This window comes from Syngnathus leptorhynchus, chromosome 4, assembly GCF_054491065.1.
Source record: "Syngnathus leptorhynchus isolate UIUO chromosome 4, UIUO_Slep, whole genome shotgun sequence".
NCBI lineage: Eukaryota > Metazoa > Chordata > Actinopteri > Syngnathiformes > Syngnathidae > Syngnathus > Syngnathus leptorhynchus.
In genome coordinates this window covers 3,960,529-3,983,536 of record NC_141198.1, presented here as the reverse complement: position 1 = coordinate 3,983,536, position 23,008 = coordinate 3,960,529, and the positions used below count along the sequence as shown (strand labels likewise).

General features: G+C 41.2%; 1 protein-coding gene across 2 annotated transcripts; it reads left to right on the top strand.

Annotated features, from left to right (window-relative positions):
• The first annotated feature begins 9,840 nt into the window (after positions 1-9,840).
• Positions 9,841-21,001, top strand: lhx2b (LIM homeobox 2b). Of its 2 annotated transcripts, none has more exons than XM_085909589.1 (5): positions 9,841-10,667; positions 11,585-11,787; positions 12,684-13,054; positions 16,398-16,603; positions 20,067-21,001. In XM_085909589.1, exons 1-5 carry the CDS (start codon positions 10,485-10,487, stop codon positions 20,355-20,357), a joined length of 1,254 nt encoding a protein of 417 aa, XP_085765715.1. In that variant the 5' UTR covers positions 9,841-10,484; the 3' UTR covers positions 20,358-21,001. The 2 variants fall into 2 exon arrangements, with proteins under 2 accessions (XP_085765715.1, XP_085765716.1); XM_085909590.1 differs by having other exon boundaries at positions 12,684-13,067; positions 16,405-16,603.
• The last annotated feature ends 2,007 nt before the right edge of the window (positions 21,002-23,008 follow it).

Below are 23,008 nucleotides of genomic sequence, written 5' to 3'. Positions count from 1 at the left end.
CAGGAAACCGGAGTGCCCGGAGAAACCCCATGAACCCCCAGTTCACATGTCCTGTAAATGTGGAAACTTCATACATGAAGCACACATACACATACAATACATATTGAACATTCATGGAGTTGCATGAAAAGTAGAAATCCACCATACCTTTTTGTGGTGAAATTGCTGATTAACATTAAACTGCACACTTTTTTAATCACCACAGTAAGGATTCATCTTCACAGAGCAGTATTTTTTCAACACAAACAGTATCTAAGGCAGCATTTTAAAGACTAGTCTGGACTTGGTTTTGTCTCTGATACTTGGCATCTTTTGGCCTGTACAAGTGCATCAATACCAGGTTCCATGTCCTGACTTCCTATCACTTTCAGAATGTCATTTAAGTGTTTGTTTGTGAGCCTTGTGGGCCTTTTTGTTTTATTGATATTCATTACTGAGAAAATTTGTTCACAAAGGTAGGTTGTCCCAAACATGCACGAACCTTTAGCAGCCAGAGATGTTAATTTGGGGTACCCTGGTAGTAGATATTGATAAAATTTGTCCTACGGAGGCAAATGTGCCCTTCAAATCTGCATGTCTTCGGCTGTTGTGGTGTCCATCATTGGCACCAACGCAAGAAACGTTTCAATAAAAGTCAATGTCTCATCAACTCCACGAATAAATAGGGCCAGTTGTGCCACGTCTGTAATGTCAGTGCTCTCGTCAATTGCAACGGAAAATGCAATAAATGACTTGACTCTGTTTCAATTGGCTGTCTAAATCTGCTAATAGGTCCGAAATACTCGTCAGGCTAATATTAGAAAAAGCTTGTCGTTTCTCCGGACATACAAGTTCAGTCGCCTTAATCATGCATCGTTTAACAAAGTCACCATCGGAATACGGCTTTGATGGTAACGCTATTTCGCTGGCAATTAGTTAGCTGGCTTTTACCGCTGCTTCACTGACTTGTCTGCTCTGGATGAAAGTTGACTGCTGTTTCCTCAGACCCGCCTGAAATTCGTTGATCTTATCTCTTCTCACTTGTCCTTGCAAGCAGTCATATTTTTTGCTGTGAAGAGTCTCGTAGTGGCGTTGAATATTATTTTCCTTCAAGACCAAAAGTTGTTGCAAACACACCAAGCACAAAGGTTTTCCGTGCATTTCTAAAAATAAATAGAATGTGGTTCATTTTTCATTGAAAATTCTACACTCCGTATACATTTTTCTTTGTTTGGATAATGACATTTTGGCTAATGAGGGTGTAGGGGAGGGGTAGAGACCAGGGTAGAAACAACGTCGTAACAAACAAGTGGCAAGTGGCGCATTGCTACTGTCTGGTGTGTTGGGTCTGTCTTTTCTGATGAAAACAATGTTGTCCTTTACTCTGATCAAAACAGTGTGCCCCATAGTGGGTAATCCATGAATTGCATATCATTAAAAATATGAATTCCGTCTCTTTTATGGATTTTTTCACTTTTAAATTATCCTGTGGGCCTGATCGAACGCGGGCCTGATCGAACTTCCTTGCGGGCCGGTTCTGGCCTGCGGGCCAGTTGTTTGACACCCCTGATCTAGAATGTTCAATGCAAAACTAAGAGTTCATCTGATCACTTCTTTTATCTATAGTGAGTATTTAAAGAACATTCATTCATTCATTTTCTGAACCGCTTAGTCCCCACGGGGGTCACGGGTGTGCTAGAGCCTATCCCAGCAGTCATCGGGCAGTAGGCGGGGGACACCCTGAACTGGTTGCCAACCAATCGCAGGGCACACAGAGACAAACAACCATTCGGACTCGCACTCACACTCACACCTAGGGACAATTTGGAGTGCTCAATCGGCCTATCAAGCATGTTTTGGGGATGTGGGAGGAAACCGGAGTGGCCGGAGAAAACCCACGCGGACACAGGGAGAACATGCAAACTCCACACAGGGAGGGCCGGAGGGGGAATCGAACCCGCACCTCCTAACTGTGAGGCGGACGTGCTACCCACTGCTCCACCGAGCCGTTAAAGAACATAATAAACAAAAATGTAGATGCAGGTTGTAGGAAAATTCTGGTTTATTTCAGACTAGGTATAACAACAGAAAACACCATAGTATCTTTAAGGTTTCCAGAACAGAAGTTAGAGTAATAAAGCCCCTTATGAAGAAAAACATATATGGACTCAAATTCCTCTTGCTCGGACGCCCCCCTCTGGAGCCAGGCCTGGAGGTGGGGCTTGAAGACCAGCGTCTGGTGGCTGGGCCTTCACCCATGGGGCCCAGCTGGGCACAGCCCGAAAAGGAAACGTGGGTCCCTCTTTTCATGGGCTCACCACCTGTGGGAGGGGCCAAAGGGGTCGGGTGCATTGTGAGCTGGGCGGCGACCAAAGGTAGGGACCTTGGCAGTCCGATCCCCGGCTGCAGAAGCTGGCTTTTGGGACGCGGAATGTCACCCCTCTGGCTGAAAAGGAGCCCAAACTGGTGTGCAAGGCAGAAAGGTTCCGACTAGACATAGTCGGACTTGCCTCCACACACAGTTTGGGTTCCGGTACTAGCCCTCTCGAGAGGGACTGGACTCTCTTACACTCTGGAGTTGCCCACGGTGAAAGGCGTCAAGCAGATGTGGGTGTACTTATTGCCCCCATCAAGGCGTCTGCACATTGGGGTTCACTCGGTGAACGAGAGGGTAGCCTCCCTCCGTCTTCGGGTGGGGGGATGGGTCCTGACTGTTGTTTGTGTCTATGTACGAAACAGCAGCTCAGAGTACCCACCCTTTTTGGAGTCCCTGAAAGAAGTGCTGGAGAGCTCTCCTTCTAGGGACTCCATTGTTCTACTGGGTGACTTCAATGCTCACTTGGGCAATAACAGTGAGACCTGGAAGGGCGTGATTGGGAGGAACGCCCCCCCCCCCCCCCCCCCCCGATCTGAAGCCGAGCGGTGTTCTATTGTTGGAATTATGTGCTCGACACGGATAGTCAATAATGAATACCATGTTCAAGCATAAGGGCGTCCATATGTGCACTTGGCACCAGGACACCCTCGGCCGCAGTTAAATGATCGACTTTGTAGTCGTGTCATCGGATTTGTGGCTGCATGTTTTGGACACTCGGGTGAAAAGCGGGGTGGAGCTGTCAACTGATCACCACCTGGTGGTGAGTTGGCTCCGATGATGGGGGAGGATGCCGGTCCGACCTGGCAGGCCCAAACGTACTGTGAGGGTCTGCTGGAAACGTCTGGTAGAATCCCCTGTCAGGAAGAGCTTCAACTCCCACCTCCGGCAGAGCTTTTCCCACGTCCCGGAGGAGGCGGGGGACATTGAGTCAGAGTGGACCATGTTCTGCGCCTCCATTGTTTAGGCAGCCGACCGTAGCTGTGGCTGTAAGGTCGTGTATGCCTGTCGTGGCGGCAATCCCTGAACCCACTGGTGGACACCGGCGGTAAGGGATGCCGTCAAGCTGAAGAAGGAGTCCTATCGGCCGTTTTGGCCTGTGGGACTCCGGAGGCAGGGTACAGGTACCGGATGGCCAAGCGGAATCCGGCTTCTGCGGTTGCAGAGGGTAAAACCCGGGTGTGGGAGGAGTTTGTGCTGCTGACCTCGACTCGGCACATCGTATACAACTATATTGTAGCATTAACAAAGTACCAAGAAAGACGTGGGTTTATATAACAACAATATTATCATACCATCTGTGTCACTCCTAATCATTAACTCCATCCAACGTATGCGCCGCGTATGCGCCGCGTATGCGCAGGCGTATGCGCCGCGTATGCGCCGCGTATGCGCCGCTGACGTCGGACTCGTTGTGAGTTGCAGTTCTAATTATTCCACAGACACATAGAACGATATATGAAGTATATATCAAATAACTTTCATATAACAACAATATTATCAAACCATCTGTGTTACTCCAAATCATTAAATTCATCGATCAAATTCCTCGTTTTTTATGTCAACAACGCCGCGCGTGCGCTGCACAGATCTAGTATATAACTATATTGTAATGTTAACAAAGTACCAGGAAAGACGTGGGTTTGGTAAATGGCTCTTTATTTAACAAAACAAGTGTTCAACGAGCCAACAACTACTGAACTGTAACGATAAAAACATACACAAGTTGCTACACGAAATAAAATATATCAAATGACTATAACATAAATACGTTTTTCAAACCTTGTGTCACTCCAAATCATTAAATCCTTCAAACATGGGGCCCTTCGTCATCTTCGTCATCCCGTGATCAAATCCTTTGTCCTTATGTAAACAACCGCTGCGCTGGTGACGTCACTTGCAGTACAAATTACAGTCATCCCTTGCAACATCACGGTTCGTTTATCGCGGTTTCACTACATCGCGGATTTTTGAATTTGGAAAATTTGTGAAAAAATTCACATATAAGTCGCTCCTGTGTACAAGTGGCTCCCCCACCCAAACTATGAAAAAAAACGCGATTTATAGTCCAAAAAATACAGTACATTAGGGTTGGGAAGATTCACTGATATACATCGGAAAATCGATACAACCGAGATGAAGTTGCAGCGTATCGCAGGACATCGGAGAATCGTATTTCATCTTATCATTGGCAATTCCATGAATCGTGAATGCATCGAATTGTTGGCAGTGTATCCAGATGTGTATTGTATCGCTTTGATGGTGAAGAGTCCCATCCCAAGTATACACACTGTACTAGGGTTGGGAAGATTCACCTATATGCATCGGAAAATCGATACGACCTGTAAGATGCAGTTGCATCGTATCGTATCGCACTGGATCGCATTGTTTGAACTGTATTGCACCGTATCGCAGGAGATGAGAGAATCGTATTGCATCTTATCATTGGCAATTCCATGAGTCGTGAATGCATTGAATCGTTGGCAGTGTATCGAGATGTGTATCGTATCGCTTTGATGGTGAAGATTCCCATCCCTAATTCATATATGTATGTGTAAATACATATACATACGTATGTACAGTATTTTAAAATATCTGTATGTTTAAGCAATCGTATGTTTAACTTTGACTGTATATATATATCCGCCTCACAGTTAGGAGGGTGCGGGTTCGATTCCACCTCCGGCCCGCCCTGTGTGGAGTTTGCATGTTCTCCCCGAGCCCGCGTGGGTTTTCTCCGGGCACTCCGGTTTCCTCCCACATCCCCAAAAACTTGCTTGGTAGGCCGATTGAAGACTCTAAATTGTCCCTAGGTATGAGTGCGAGTGCGGATGCTTGTTCGTCTCTGTGTGCCCTGCGATTGGCTGGCAACCGGTTCAGGGTGTCCCCCGCCCACTGCCCGATGACGGCTGGGATAGGCTCCAGCACGCCCGCGACCCCCGTGGGGACAAAGCGGTTCAGAAAATGAATGAATGAATGAATTAATGAATGTATATATATATATATATATAGAGAGAGAGAGAGAGAGAGAGAGAGATACAGTACCAGTCAACATTTTGGAAATACCCTCTAATTCAGTGTAGATTAATAAGTCATCAACATTATGAAGAAATAGTAAAGGCATTATTTAATAATTAAAAAAAATCAGAAAAATCAATGCGTCTCATAATTTAGAGTTTAAATTATGAGACATATTGATTGTTTGCCCATCCCTGATTTAGAATCTTCAAAGTGAGCACCTTTTGCCCATATAACAGATCTGGTATTTTCTCAGTCAGCTTTATGAGGTGTATGATGTTTTATGATCTGGAATGACTTTTTAGTTCACAGATGTTCATTCTAAAGAATTGGACATCAGTTGTACAGTATGCATGGTATTCCTATGAGAAACAACACTGCTCCTGAGAGGTTGATGTGTTCAGACACGTGATGTTTGAACTCTTGTGTGTTTGTGTTTATGAAAGCTTGCTTATATGCTTGTTTTCAAAGTGTATGCGACTGAGTGAATGGTCTATGTACAGTGATTAAGGTCATCTGCTTCTTGCCTTTCATGTGTTTTTAGTCTTTTCTGCTTTGTTCCCCCTGTTAATTACAGCACAACTCTACTCAGAGAGTGTGTAACCTTCTCCCCCACTTCAACAGCGGAATCCCATTAAGGCCACACACACGATAGTTTGCCACCTTTATGCAAAATACAAATAAAAATGTGGGCGAGATCAAAAAGATGCCAGGAGCTTGACGAGGGTGATGTTTTTCTGAGAGATGCAGATTTGTGCTATTGATGGCTGCCTTGTTTGTAAATCATTATGGGACAAGGAGTAATAAGCCCAATCAGCATTTTAGTCGTGGACGAGCCCAAACACCGCCACATGCAGGCATGCGCACGCATACGCTATACACGCACGTACGCGCACGCACACGTACTTGCGCACATGCACGCACGCGCGAACACTCTTGCCCCTCTTCACACACGCACGCACACACACACACACACACACACACACACACACACACACACACACATACACACACACTTCTTTCCTCAGTGTTTTAAGATAGCTGCTCACGCTGTTAGTTTATTAGTTGCACAGTGGTCATTAGGGCCTGTACTCTCTGGCATGTTTTTAGATTTACCCAATTAAACATCTTTACAGTGTACTAAACACAAAGTATATATCAGCTCATCTTTTTGAAACTTTTATCAGATCCGCTCACAAAAAAGAAGGAAGGTGTTTTTCCTCATGAGAGAACAGTCGACAACTGAGCCATTTTCTTTCTTTTCTTTATCTACTTTAGCAAACTTTTGTTGTTGAACTAAAATATGACTAAACCAAAATAAGAACGTGAAGAGAATTGCTTAAAGCTCATCTCTCTTCCAGTGAATAACACAATTATCTTTCTGGTAGTCCCAATTAAAAATGTGTGTTACGCACGCACCTACATGAGCCTTCAGTTTTTATGGAATTTATATTAATCTGTCATTTGTTTAATTCCTTTACTATGTGGGCAAAAAATATATATTAGTGAAGAATGAATGAATGGTCATTTCGGTCTTTCATCGAGCCAATAAGTGATTATACGTAAAATGGCTTGCACCCACAGGATTTCATTTAAAAATAGGAAATGTACATTATATATTAAATGTCCCATGCGCTTAGTTTATTTTATTTCTGTGTGTGTGTGGGGGGGGGGTGTTGATGTAGGTCAAGTTGTGATTAGAGTGTATATCGCGCAGAGACAAGTTTTATTAACAGTTTACCTTTTGAAATGTCTTATATTCCGTCATAGAGAGAGAGAGAGAGAAAGAGAGAGAGAGAGAGAGAGAGAGAGAGAGAGAGAGACAGACAGACAGACAGACAGACAGACAGACAGACAGACAGACAGACAGATGCATACATCAGGGGTTACAACTTTCAAATGTCTTGATGCACTAAACGTCAGCTCTCAAGCTTGATATAGAAACACTTGAGACATCGTTACAATTTCAATCACAATACATTATCCTAAGTTATCGCATATACTAACAGTTGTAAAACGTGGCTTTCTTTTTTTTTAACACCGATCTTAAATTTAATCCTCGAAAACAAGCAAATCTGACTTGTTTGATACAAATAAATGTCCCACATCCTTTGAATCCTCCACGACAACTTACAGTCATATTTCATACACGCCTGCAGACATGTCCTGTCCCGCTATGTTTAATGTATAAAGCCAGCCATCTAGCGTCTCGAAAATTCAGATGATACATATGTATGTATTCAATTTGTGGTATTACACCAGGTATTTTACATAAGGATTTAGGAACTTAACATCATATTTGTGCTATAAAACCTCACAATAGCCTAAATGCGAGCTTTTATGTGGAGGAGGTACATCAGCAACCGCGTGCTGAAATATGCTGACGACACGATTGTGGTGGGTCTGATCACCGGTGGCGACGAGACTCACTACAGATCGGAGGTCGACCTTTTGGCCGCATGGTGCAGGGACAACAACCTTCTGCTGAACGTCAACAAGACCAAGGAGATTATCATTGACTTCCGGAAGGGTCACACCCACCACCTGCCACTGACTGTCGACGGTGCTGTGGTGGAGAGAGTGAGCAGCACCAGATTCCTGGGGGTGCCCATCAGTGAGGACCTCTCCTGGACCACCAACACTGCGTCGCTGGCAAAGAAAGCTCAGCGCCGCCTGTACTCTCTGCGGAAAGTCAGGCGAACTAGTGCCCCTCCCGCCATCATGACCACATTCTACCGTGGCACCATTGAGAGCGTCCTCTCCAGTTGTATCGCTGTGTGGGGTGGTGGCTGCTCTGAGTACAACATGAAGGCCCTGCAGTGCATAGTGAACACTGTAAGTAAAATCATCGGGGCTCCACTCCCCTCTCTGAAGGAAGTTTACGCCTCCCGTCTCACCCGCAAAGCAATTGTGTGTGATGTGAGTCACCCCGCTCACTCTTTGTTTGTACTTCTGCCCTCTAGGAAGAGGTACAGATGCCTGCGCTCCTGCACCACCAGACTCAGAAACAGCTTCGTACTCCAAGCTGTCCGGATCCTGAATTCCCTCCCCTCTCCACCCTCTGCTGCATGACGTCCTGTTCTTTTGCGCTTTGATCTGGCTGTCTGCTATTAGCACGCTTGCTCCATTTTGCTGCTCTTATTTGTCTATTTATTTATTTATTGTTTATTTATTTGGGTTATTTGCTTATTACTTATTCGTAGCTCTTGTCTGTTCGTTTTAACTCTTTGTGCTATTTGATTGTGAGTGTTGTGTACTGTGTCTAGTCACCGTGGGACGGTGGGAAACGTAATTTCGATCTCTTTGTGTGCCTTAACGTGAGGAAATTGACAATAAAGCGGACTTTGACTTTGACAGTGGGTAGACTATTTCTGAAAAAGGCCAGGGGCAGCAAAGGATTTGAAAATACCAGGAAACCTGTGAATTGTGATTTATTACTCTTTTTGCCGAAGAATGAGCAGCCAAAAATACTATATCAGCCTTATACGGTCGATGTAACTTTTTATAGGTGTCAGCTGGAGAACAAAAGGCAAAGCGGTGATGTAATAACCTGTCATTTTATCCCTATGCGTGCCGGATCAAACTTCTACTTGAGAGCACTGATGACCAGGTCCATTCGTCCCCGCCCAATTAAGAGCGGAGAGCTAATTAGAATGAGTGGATCAGTTCCTCTCGGTGGTGTAGTCCCTGTTGCTAAACCAAGTGCTGGCTGTCTGCTCACAAATGCACAAATGACAATTAAATCAAGTCCAGGACGTGACTGTCCCCCGCCCCCTCTTTTTTTGGTTGGTTTTGTGAGGGAAATTATGGGGGATAGAGGGGCGTCCAAATATTGAGACACTCAGTGAGTGATTGTCCATTGATAATAATAATAATAATAATAATAATAATCATCATCATCATCATCATCATCTTCATCGTCATAATTGGAATAATTAGAAGAAGAATTTGTGTAAGCTAATAACACAGCCCATGTGTTTGAGTGTTTGAAAGGATTTTTATTCAATAAATGCAAACAATGGGGAGGGGAGCTAACGAAGAATTAATCAACTACTGCTACCATAGTGAAGTTGCTGGGAGAAACTTTGCGTCATGAGTCCATAAGGTCCCAACAGACCTGTTTTGTGCGCACAGCCCGACTCTTATTTCGTCGCAGGATTTGAGCTCCAGTTGTTGGTGTGTGTAGCGGTCCACGCGTTTAAACCGAGAAGAGACGAGACCTGGTGCTCCCAGGCTTCTCGCTCGTTCAAGTAACTCGGAGTATACTTCGATGACGGCAGCCCAGCCAATGAACTCACCCTGTGTGTCATGACGCAACGAGGCCTCGTTGATAAGGAGCAGGAGTCTAAAGTGGATGTGAGAAAGAGGCTCGGCGATTTAGGGGGGCAAGAAACATGTAGACAGCTCCTCCTCTTGTACGCACGTGTTATGCGGCCTCTGGCAGGAGACATAACAGCAATGTAAACAGGCAACCGTGAAGAGGAAAAAACAACGCTTGTCTCAGAGGGAACTGCACAATGCAAATATTTTTTTTCTAATTTATTTTATTTTTTAATATGCCATCTACACATTGCTTGACATAACATCCGGACTGTTGAACGTAAAGAAGAGGGAGCTGCGCCCACGTTTTCAAATCATTTGGATTATGATTTTTTTTTTTTTCTTTTTTTTTTTTAATTGAGACATGCAAGGGGTCTCCGCCGCTTCCCTTCAAACTGCACAGAGTAAGGGGGAATTTTGAGACTTGAATTCTGAAATCTCACTCCCTGTCTTAGTGGAGAAGACATCGGAACCAAGAGCAACATAACGCGGCTGTTTGGTACGTTTTATTTATGGCAGAAATGTTAGCAAGATCAGTTAGTCATAGAAAAAAATGTAGATCACTACGGAGACAAAATTCATAAACTTCACTGTTAATTGCGAACGAATAATCTGAATCAGAATGAATGATATCCGTAAAAGATTTTCCATTGGCGGATCATAAGTAGTAAAGAGAACACGTGTCCAATTTTTCCTCATTTTTTCCTCCCTGATCTGGATTTTTAACTTGTCGCGTCAACAAGAAAAACCCTGAAAAAATAAAGGACACAAGCGCAAGAGGCTTTTTCTTCTGATGGACATCTTGGCTTTTAGATCCGAAGAGAATAGTTTTAGTATTCTCCCATCGGCGGCAACAATGCTTTTCCATGGCCTCCCCGGAGGCGACGTGCATGGCGTGGTGGAAGAAATGGACCGGAGAGGAAAAAGCGAGTCAGCGGCCATCAGCTCAGCTATCGATATGGGCGAGTCGGAGACGGTATGAGCCATTTCTGTCATTCTTTGGGGTTGTTACAGCACACTGCATAGCGGCCTCTGAGAATTCAGTGAAGACACTTCAATCTTTATCAAATAGTTGATGTTGCAGTGCTTTCGTGGATGCAAAGGCAGTAAACTTCCACCACGGACTTCAACATCGAAAACGATTGAAAAAAAAAAAGTACTTGCATAAAAGTCACAAATACGCAATACAACTATATAATATGATTGATAATAAAATAGTAGTCGTAGTATTGATAATAATTATTATTATCATTGTTATCATTATTATTATACATCGATCAAATAAAAAATAAAATATAAAAAAATGGAAAGCTGCATGTGTGGATTTTCCCATGAGAAACATTCATGAACAAAATAGAAACAAACACAAGTAATTTGTATACCTGTATTTCTTGGGAAATTCTGAAATACATAACCTATGTTGACAATAATATTTGTTGCATGATAGTCCCTCTATAAAACAACTTAATATAAAAAATTGAACTATACATCTGAATTCCGAATGATATATAAATGTGAGCTGTGCTGGTATGGGGACAAGTAATTTGTTCCATACAAATAGTAATAAATATAATAATAACCATCAGCAGCATAATTATAACAACAATGAAGTAAATATTGACTGCAATCATTAATTATGATTGTTTTTTATGGATATATGGCAGGTTTAATTAATGTGATTTCATATGAGAGCGTTAAATTTTTGAATATGTACTCTCTAAAAATCAATACTTTTTTTAAGAATTCATAACAATTGTGAAGATGAACTAGTGTTTGAATCGAAAATCGAACAAACGTCTATCGTTTTTGGTCCATGCTTAACGAGATGTTGCAAACACACCAACTGTCTGACGTGCTGACTGCGTCCTCGTACGTGTTCCCCGCTGACGACAGGCCATGCCGTGCCTGACAACAGAGCGCGTGGCCCTGTGCGCAGGCTGCGGAAGGAAGATCGCGGACCGCTACTACCTGCTGGCTGTCGACAAGCAGTGGCACATGCGCTGCCTCAAGTGTTGCGAGTGCAAACTCAACCTGGAGTCGGAACTCACCTGCTTCAGCAAGGACGGCAGCATCTACTGTAAGGAGGACTATTACAGGTAGGAAGGCCCTGCAGCCACGCTGCACCCACAACACCCCTCATGCTGTTCGTTTTGACAAAAAAATATATAAAAATAAAAACATTTAGAATAAAAAATATATTTTGGTAAAAAAAATGGTCCGATCTGCTACTTTCTGGGTTGATTTGTACAAAACATATTTTGTCTTACAGAACAACCACAACATTTTAGTTGTTTGGTTGAAAAACGATCCAATTGGGCTGAATTGCCCCAGTCGTGGGTCGGTACAATTTTTGACTGAAATTAGGTCAAAGTACAGGCACGAGTGAAATATATATATATATATATATATATATATATATATATATATATATATATATATATATATATATATATATATATATATATATATAAATAAAGCGTTTCTGTTGTTTATATGAATGAACATTTTGGGGCCATTATGTGTGCCGTTTAGTCCGAAACACACTGCAGGGAAACAAATACACTGCAAAATACAAAATGAAAGTAAGTTTAAACTTGATTAATTACTGTGTTCTGCCCACCTTTACGGAGTCCAGTTGGCTAATATTTTCAAATTGACGTGAAAGAAAGAAAGAAAGAAAGAAAGTTTTATTCACTGGAATATTTTCTTATTGTTTTCAAAACCGCTCCTACATATATATATATATATATATATATATATATATATATATATATATATATATATATATATATATATATATATATATATATATATATATATATATATATATATATATATATATATGCCTCAAAAGAATTCGCGTGTTACAGACAAAACTTTGGCCAGTTGGCTGCAGGACCGCGCCACACTGTCGTGTCGTGTCAGAGCGGTGGCCCCCTGAGCTCGATTGTATGCGTTTCCAGCCGCTGATGGGGTTCTGTGTCGCCCGCAGAAGATTTTCGGTGCAGAGATGCGCTCGTTGTCATCTCGGCATCTCTGCCTCGGAGATGGTGATGCGCGCCCGGGATCTAGTCTACCACCTCAACTGCTTCACATGCACTACCTGCAGCAAGATGCTCACCACCGGGGACCACTTTGGCATGAAGGACAGTCTGGTGTACTGTCGGCTGCACTTCGAGACTCTCATACAGGGAGACTATCAGACACATTTTAATCACGCGGATGTGGTGCCGCATAAGAGCCTGGGCCCGGCCAACACGCTCGGACTATCCTACTTCAACGGAGTGGGGACAGTGCAGAAAGGCCGGCCTAGGAAAAGGAAGAGCCCTGGGCCCGGAGCAGAGCTGGCAGCATATAACGCAGGTAAGAGGGACACGTGAAGACCTTTGATGAATAAATAAATAAATAAATAAATAAATAAATAAATAAATAAATAAATAAATCGCAAAAAACGGTTAGGGGACAGCAGGTTATTTAACTTGAAAGTAAAATTTGAAAACTCAACAAAATGTATTGTAGTTTTATTTATTTATCTTTTTATTTCCAATGATATCATGCAAATGAAAGTCAAGGCAAAGTAAGTTACTACGCTACTAGCTATTACGTGACCAACCAATATCAATCGACTTTTTTATGAGTTGGAATGGGGGGTTGCAGTAGCCTATCTCTAAATGTTTGTCAAATTTATATCAGTAGCTCCTTCACAACGGCGTGTTTGAGAGGACGTGTCTTATTTTGCGGACCATATAGTTTCCGTAAAGTTACGCTCAACCCTTTACGGTGTTGTACTTGCCTTAGTTGTTCTCGAGCTCAGACATCTTCTGCCTTCAAACGAACGACGCTTTGATTTTGAAGTCGCATTATGGACGTCAGTAATAAACTGTCCAAACGAAGGAAAGTAATATTTTCGCTACACGCATATTGCAAAATAAATTACACGTGCAATGCATCATGAGTACACATTTCTTGAAACACGCACAATTTCACCATTATTTGCTATTTTAATGACAGAACAAACTTCACACTAACTTAGCCTAACACCCTAACAAGACAGGAATTTGTATGATTTAAAGTTAGCATTAGTTTATTGTCCTCCATGGGATTAGAAGGGGAACATTTTTATGTTCCGCCAGCTTTCACCTTTTCCACTTGTCTGGCTCCATAGACATCTGCAGAATCCCCCCCCCCCCTCTCTCTCTCTCTCTCTCTCTCTCACACACACACTCACTCACACACACACACACACACACGCACGCACGGACGCACACACACACACACACACACACACACACACACACACACACACACACACACACACACACACACACACGGACTGGCCAAAGTTGTTCATTGTGCTTTTTCATTGTTATTCATCCGTTTCATACAGCAGACTATTTGCTTGAGGAATTCAAAGTTAAATCTCTGATGATGTAGCAGACAAATCCAAAGTACGGCCCGCGGGCCAAATCCAGCCCCCGGTCAGATTTCATACTGCCCGCAGCTTTGGTCTTATAATTAATTATTCTGCTGTCAAACGGAATAAAAAAAGTCATGAAACTTGAAACTGCAATTCCCCCTATGACCAAAGAGTGGCAGCACCACCCCCTCCACTCATTTCTGCCATGGTGACTGCAAAGAAAACAAGGAAAGTTGACATTGAGGACCGTCGCTTTCAAGAGAAATGGGAATTACAATACTTCTTCACTGAAAATCAAGGCAATTGTGTTAATTTGTAAAGAGGCGGTTGTCTTGTTTAATGATTTCAACCTAAAAGACACTATCACACTAAACATGCTAACACATATGACAAGCTAACAGGGAGTGACCGTGCTGATAAAGTGAAGCAGCTCCAAGCTGAACTGGCATCACAACAGCAATTCTTCACACGGGGCTGTGAGTCAAAAGTAAATATTACTAAAGCAAGCTACGAAGTGGCCATGATAATACTGTTGATGTTATGAACCTGTAGACTTGACACAAACTATTACTTTCTGAAAGATATTGTAAATGACAAGAGCAAAATTCACTTGTTTTAAGTTTTAATAATAACAGACAACTTTGCATGACTTAGAACTCCCGTTTAAAATGTTCATAAGGCAAAAATAATTTCAAACTCACTCAATTTGAGGTATTTCTTACAGTTTGTTCAATGTTATCGGACTCTTCAGATATAAATGAAAGGCAAAATTTCTGTTTTTAGAGTTGTTCACATCTGCCTGAGTGGCTTATATTTTGTTATTTTGTCATTTAAAAAAAATAACCACAATTGGGACTATGAGATTTGTTTTATAACAGTGTGTATTTGCATGAAATCTTTGTAGTTAAAAAATGTCGTGAAAAAAACTATTGGGACCCGGGCCCCTTCACTTTATCAAATCTGGCCCTCCTTGCAAAATGTTTGAACACCCCTGATCCGCCTGGTTTGTGTGCGAACAGTGTGGGATTGATTGTTGGCTGTTCATTGTTCGTCTCTGGATGTGCCCTGAGACTGGCTGGCGACCAGTTTAGGGTCTAGTTTGCCTTTTGCCTGATGTCGGCTGGGATAGACTCCAGCACAATCTGTGTTGATAATGGATGGCTGGATAAAGGTTATTATTGCCACGGTTTCGACTTTATACATGAGAAGTGCGCGCGCGTGTGCGTGCATGTGCGAGCGTTTGCGGCGTGTTCTTGAAAAAAAAAAGTTTCTTGAAAAAAAACAGTGCTGTAGATGTTCAAATGTTTTTCCTATTATTTTTAGAAAACTTATTATATGAATTAAATAGTACCTACGGTGATTCATGCCAGAAAACATTTTCTTGGCCATTTAGATAAAAAAAAAGACTCGAGAAACAATAGAGATTAAAAGAAACTTAGATGAGAGTAAAGATGCAGTGCGCCCTCTTCTGCTTCGAACCAGAAACCACATCCAACTTCACTTGTACCGTAGAAAATACGAGGGTTCATGAGGCGCGTGTGCATTAACTTCTGAACACACTCGATGAGACTCGCAGAAGCAAGCGACCATCAGGCACACTCACAGATTGCTTCCGGTTAAAAATACTGCAGCATATGCTTTTTGTAGAAGGCATCATTTGTTCTGTGTAGTGTTTATGCACTAATTAAGAGAAGTGTTGTTTTGATGCTTTTCACTCACTTGATATTCATCATTTGCAGCGTTAAGATATTGAACACGAACTGTTATGCACGCAGCAACACTTTGGCAAGTGCCAAGAAATTTGCAGACTGGGACAAATATGAGCGTGTGTGCACTAAAGCTTGGCTAGCACCTCTTCCTGGTAAAGACAGCGAGAACATGCAGAGCAACAAGGTTTAGAGGATATGTAGCTGTAACTAACGTCACAGGCACTGTTTCAAGTGGGACCTGGTTTGGGGAAATTAAAAATACTGTGATTATTTTTTTTTTTTAAATGACATATTTCCCTCGCTCATTTCATTTACATAAATACTGCACATACATTCTAGTCTTTGGTTATTGGATTTATGGGCCAAGCTTGAGAGGATGTTGATGAATTAATGCCACAAAATAGAACACTGTTTGATGGGAGCAAGCGTGTTGTTACTATTGTCACATTAAAGCCATAAGATGCAGGAAGATGCTGGGAATGAATACAAAAAAGAGAAATAAAAATGACAACGATTAATGACCAGATCACTCTTCCCGCTGTGTAATTATCTATTTTTCTTGTTCCCTGCTGGCCTGCAGCATTGAGCTGCAATGAGAATGACAGCGAGTCTATGGACAGGGACTCCCAGTATAGCTCCAGTCAGAAGACCAAGCGCATGAGGACATCTTTCAAACATCACCAGTTGAGAACCATGAAGTCCTACTTTGCCATCAACCATAACCCAGACGCCAAGGACCTCAAGCAGCTCGCCCAGAAGACAGGCCTCACTAAGCGGGTCTTACAGGTGAACACACATTACAATAAATTAAGTTAGGTCCAGATGTGTTTCGGACAGGCTGGGTTTTTTAATATCGCCTTTTACACTGCCACATATTCAGATGTCTGAAACCAAGCAAAGGGAAAATACTTTTCACTTACTGAAGCCAAAAGTTGCACGACAAAAACCAAATACATTATGCAATAAGGTGTATGCTGTAAAACCTCTTCGAAGTGATCTCCATGGCCTCCAATCTTTGGGCTGCCAATAACTTTCAGCCACATACTTACAGATAATGGTTAAATTTACACTTGGCTTTATTGCACAAATGGTAAATTTCAATTTTTTTTGTGAAAGCTCTGAAATTAAAAGTGCCAGTCTTGACTTCCATTATGTCTCAATCTTTCTATTTTTGTTTCTGTTTAAAAGCAAAGTCAGAGAATTGTATTATATAACAAATGATAAACACTAATGGGCCAAACTGTAGAACAACAATCAAAATAAACTCTTAATATTTTGTCCCGAAAAGAAGCAAAACTGGCTTAACATCTCTTTTACATTGCATTTACTAATCATGTGGTGAAAACTGCACTCTGAGCATATAATGATGCATAAAAAATATTTTGTTTGTTATATTTAAATTGTAGTACAATGTTGAAGCATAAATGACAATTTTCTGAAAGGGAAAGCATGAAATATGTCAAGGGAATAAGTGATATGATGAGGAATGAGGGATGAAAACCAAAAGCTGTTTAATGTAACAGAAGAGGGATTACAACAGAATTCCACAGGCAAGCGGTAAAATCATCACGGGGACAAGTCAATTTGACAATTCATTCTTCTGTTTTAATTAACGCTTGCAGAAAACAAAGCAGTCGTTTTGCTTTGATGCTTTCAAGTTTTCACGCCTGCTATTCCAGCTGATGTGCTTCTCCCACTGCTTGTTTCCCATGGCTGCATGCATGATTCCATCACTTGCTCTCAGCGGCGTAGAGGCTGTTGCCAAGTCTGCTGCTGAATAACTGGAAAATAATGAATTTGATACGGCAAAAATGAGAAAAAAGAAGGAAAATCGTGAATTCAAATTCAATCGTTCCACTTCATCTGAAAAATTAGAATTTTTTTAGTTTGTGTAATTTTTAAATTTTATATTAACTGGCAACTTGCCAACTGTAAATAAATGGGTGTGAATGTTGCGAATCAAGTATTTACACATAAACTATTGCAAGCGTCTTTGATGTGATTTACATTTTGCAACAATATCTCAGCTTCACATGCGACTTCTGAAGGATGTGCAATTTGCATTTGAATTGATTAACATCTTTCCTGTCTTATTTGTGCTGCATTATAGACCTTACATCTCTATTTTATTTACCTTGATGTCTGAAAATAATGGGCTTTGTTGAGACAATTATTTTTCTTCTTATGATGTGAAATGGATACAGTTTAGAGATGTGCTTGACTGGCAATCAGTCAAGGGTGTAACATGACTTGTTCCAAATTCAACTGGGATAGGCACCACCTGACCCAAAGGAGGGCAAACAGCGTAAAACATAATGATAATGGGAGGATAAATGTACTTTTGTTTGCTTGGTCTGTGAATTCAAGTTAACACACACAGAGTTGAACATGCTTTACATCCATAATGGCAGGATGTGTTGATGAGGATGAAGACAAATGATAGATTTTTCAACTAGAATCATCAGTCAAATTATTTCACCACATGGTTTCAATTTAATCGAATTCCGCTCTTTGTTATAAAAAATAAAGGAGGGTGGGTAATAGTTGTAGAACTTTTAAACTGTGTAAAATAGCAGTCTGTGGCTCTTTAAGAATGAGACCGACGCCCTTTTCACAAATCATTATTGCTGTGTCTTTATTCAATCCAGCACAATTCAAGAGTTTTCAATTTAGTGTATCAAAACTTCTAACCAGGGCGGCTCGGTGGAGCACTGGGTAGCACGTCCGCCTCACAGTTAGGAGGGTGCGGGTTTTAATCCACCTCCAGCCCTCCCTGTGTAGAGTTTGCATGTTCTCCCCGTGTCCGCGTGGGTTTTCTCCGGGCACTCCGGTTTCCTCCCACATCCCAAAAACATGCTTGGCAGGCCGATCGAGCACTCCAACTTGTCCCTAGGTGTGAGTGCGAGTGCGAATGGTTGTTCGTCTCTGTGTGCCCTGCGATTGGCTGGCAACCAGTTCAGGGTGTCCCCTGCCTACTGCCCGATGACGGCTGGGATAGGCTCCAGCACGCCCGTGACCCCCGTGGGGACCAAGCGGTTCAGAAAATGGATGGATGGATGGAAAACTTCTAACCAGTCGAGTTGCTGTGCAGGAATTTCAAAGTGCTGCATTATATAGCAACACTGCAGATCACAGAATGGTATTTTTTCTATTTCATTTCATGTTTATTTTAAGTAGGGACAGATTTTTCAACATAGACAATTAAAAAACAAGCATCAGTGTACAGCCTCACAGCGTTTATAGCTAATGCTAATATTCAATGTCCGTCCCCTTCAATTTAACATCATGTAATTACGTGATGTCGTCTATCACTACTTTTTTACTCCCGGGTAAAGTAAGCCACCTTGTATTCTAGGGCAGCATTCTTGTTTTCGTCATGACTAACTTTGTATGGGTGACAAAGATTTCCTTCTGCAGTTACATTGCCCGGTGCAACGATGGTGTCAGGTGTGCAATAACATGCCATTGGTCAATTGTGACTGTTCATGTTAGTGTTGCAAACGAGGCCTAGGATATATTGAGAGTAAAGCTATTATAGAAGACTTGAACAATGTTGAGATGCTGAAAAGTTTCATACTTGCTAAGTGTGTGCGCGTTTATTTTGTCATTAAAATGTTTCCATTATTTCAAGATTTTGTGGATATGGGTGCTATGTGCATTGACTGGTTGAATGGGTTTGCGTTTTGAAAATGAAGACGCTTTCAAACTTGAATAGACTGTCTGGCGCTTTATTTCTCAGCCTCCGCTGTATAGTGTTTTTATTCATCTTTGTCTTGCATAGGAAGGGACACACAATTACAAAGCACACTGAGAAAGACACTCACTTCTTAATTTGAAAACCTGTGATTCATTTTTGTACAGTTGTAAATGAAAATCAGACGGATTTTTTTTTTTGTTTGAAAGAAAAGAGCATGAATAAAAGTGTAATTCAGCATTTTCATTTGCTACTCGCAGCTATCAAGGTTAATTTTTTATTTGTTTTTGTCACATTTGCTTGAACATCCACTCCTACTTAAATGTGATTTTATTGTTTTGGAAAAAACAGCACATTGTGCACATGTTCATGCTTTACAGCTGTAACAATTGTTCTGATGAAAATATTTGTAGGTGCAGTCAGATACAATTTGTGATCCTATTCATGTGTATTTATGTATGATAGTGTAAAAATACCAACATATTGTGAACCTCTGTGAATGTGATTACTAAATACATTGGACGATACTGCAAATGATTTTATTCAACTTTGCAGGTTTGGTTCCAGAACGCTCGAGCCAAATTCAGGAGGAATCTTCTGCGACAAGAAAGCACTGCTGCAGACAAGACATCCGACGGCTCCACACTGCCAGGTGGCACGCCGTCAGGACCGGCCTCTGAAATCTCTAACGCTTCCATGAGCCCCTCCAGCACCCCTACCACCCTGACAGACTTGACCAACCCCACTATGCCCACAGTTACCTCTGTGCTTACCTCAGTCGCAGGCGGCATGGACGTTCACGAGTGTAGGAGCCCGTCACAGACCACACTGACTAGCCTTTTCTGATGAACGCAGCCTGATTGCAACCATCCCTTCCTTTTCTACACCCTGCTGAGTTGAAAACAAATTTTACTCCTTTGAACATTAAGATTAGAAAAATGAAAGTAACAGAAACAAAAAATAGAAAAAAAGGAAAGGTTCAACATTTTCTCTGAGCCTATTCACAGACTTTGCAGACTGAGGCGGCCAAGCCTCACAGATGGAACTGTTGTTGTTATTTAGATATTGTCTTGTTGAGAAATGAGAAGACTTGATTTGCATTTTTCAATGTTTACAGAAAGTGGCTAAGAGGAGAAAAAACTGCTCAATTTTTGGAATTTTTCCCAAAAAGTATTTATGTCGTTGTACAAGAGTTGTTAGATCAGTTGTATTTTTTTTCTTTGTGAAAATCTGAGATTAAACACCGGTTAAAATACCCTCGCACTGCCACGTGCCTGTAGTCTATTTTGTGTAAGTGATGTGCAAGATCAGACATGAATGGTTTGTCTCAGGAGAGAAAATGACCTTCATGGCTCATGTGTATAGGTGACTGTGTTTATTGTTAGTGATTACGTGTGTTTTTGTTTCAGCACTGCTTTACAGTAAGACACATCCTGCGATGCTTTAACTTAAATTGTTTATGCTTGAGTAGAGATGTGAAAATACAATTAAAATATTTTTCCTACCCTGCTGCAATTAGATCTTTAACCAAATCCCAAAGTTGCCCTCATACGAGGACATATGAAACTCAACAACATCATGGCAATGAAACCCTCACTATAATATCACTGTCAAAAATTTGAAGAGCTTTTGATGTGAATGTGAACTTTATTTACATTTTAATGTGAATCTCACCAATGCAAAACAGAGAACATATGCAGAAATTAATGGAATTATTAAAACTGCTCAATGGAATTAGTTAGTTCCTTGAATGAAAATGATGAGTTGAAACAATTTTGATACATCATCTCAAGTATTTTTTTTTAGGTATTTCTGGGCAGCAAAGTTGTTTTGGCTAGTTAATTACTGAACTCACTAATGTCACAAATACTCCAATGTCTTGATTAAAAAATATCCAAATCCAAACAAAACTGACAACATCACTTAGAAAATCTGTTATCACATCTCCATAGGGAGATCAAATGAACCAACAATTTGGGAGGCAAATTATTTTGTGTATTTAATGCATGACTAAATAAAACACAAAGATTGTCAGATATACCATTTAAAAATATATAGAGCCAAGTAAACTTACAGACTAAAAGGGCTTTATATTTACAGTAAACTATGTCTGTGCAATTTATAGTAAACTGCAACTTGCCAGTAAAAGCACTCTTTTTCTGAACTGATTCTACATAAGTACCTCCCAGTCTCTTGTGCCACACTGAATTATACAAAAAAATATTTAGGTGCAAAAAAAGGATTTGGAAATCACATGAATGCAATGACCACATTCATGAATCACACATTAGATATGAATGCTCTTGTGGACAAAAAAACAACAATGGCAAGCTACTTTTCATTTAAAGACAATTGCTTCTTAAAATGAAAAAAAAATCTGTTTATTGGGACATTTGTGCCAAAGCTGAGTCGCTAAAGTGGTTGACAGCCCACTTTAAAAGGAAATCATTAAAAAAAGGGGGTGTTGTTCATACCCAGTCTCTCACTGGAAATGAAAAGTGTCTCAAGGCACCAACAACAGAGATTTTAGGTATTATAATTGGAGGAACATTCCCCATTAAAAATATTGCTTTTAAACTGGTTCAACTAAACGGTTTGACAAAGAACTTGTGTGTAGTGGAGGGATGTAATATGGTTTTTCACAGTTAAACATCCAGCTATCCATTTGTTATACAGCTTGTCCGCATTAGGGCTGCGGTAAACTTGGGCCTATCCCAGTTTGCAACAAGCTTGAGCCGTGATACACCCAGGACTGATCACTAGTCAATCGCAGAGTACATACTGTATAGACCAGGGGTCGGGAACCCAAAATGTTCAAAGAGCTATGTTGGCCCAAATAAAATGAAAAACATACCTGTCTGGAGCCGCAAAAATCTAAAAGCCTTTTATAAGGCAACATAGACTGTCAATGCATAGCTGTATGCTTACTAATAAAATAATAAAAAATAATAATAATAGTAGTGGTATCAATTCGATCATTTCTTCTTGCAGCACATTAGAGTTCACGTACCTGCATAGCAGAGCTGTCTGTTCAATATCGGAATTGATGTTCTTGATCTGGTGATCGGTGATATTGTTTGTGCGGAGAGGCATGTCTTTAGTTTTCTGAATAATTTCGGTTTTGTTTTTGAAGTCCGAAAATAGCCACTCTGATATTTTAATGAATGAATCCCTTCACGTACTCGCCATCGGTGAATGGTTTTCCTTGCTTTATTATCTCCCGGGCTGCAACAAAACTTGCAGCAATAGTAGAGTTTGGAGATGCAATCCACTTTTTGGAAATGTTTTTTCGTTCCTCAAATTTCTCCACCAGCACTGCAATTGCACGTTTCCTCTCAGTTGCAACTGGGTGATCGGCAGCAAATTTAGCAAGCTTTATCTGAAAATGTCGCTCCAAATTCCTCTTCTTGTTATTTGACAACTCTCATTGCATATCAAACATGCAGGCAATAGTTCACCATTGGCAATGAAAGCAAATGGTTCAGTCCATTCTCTCT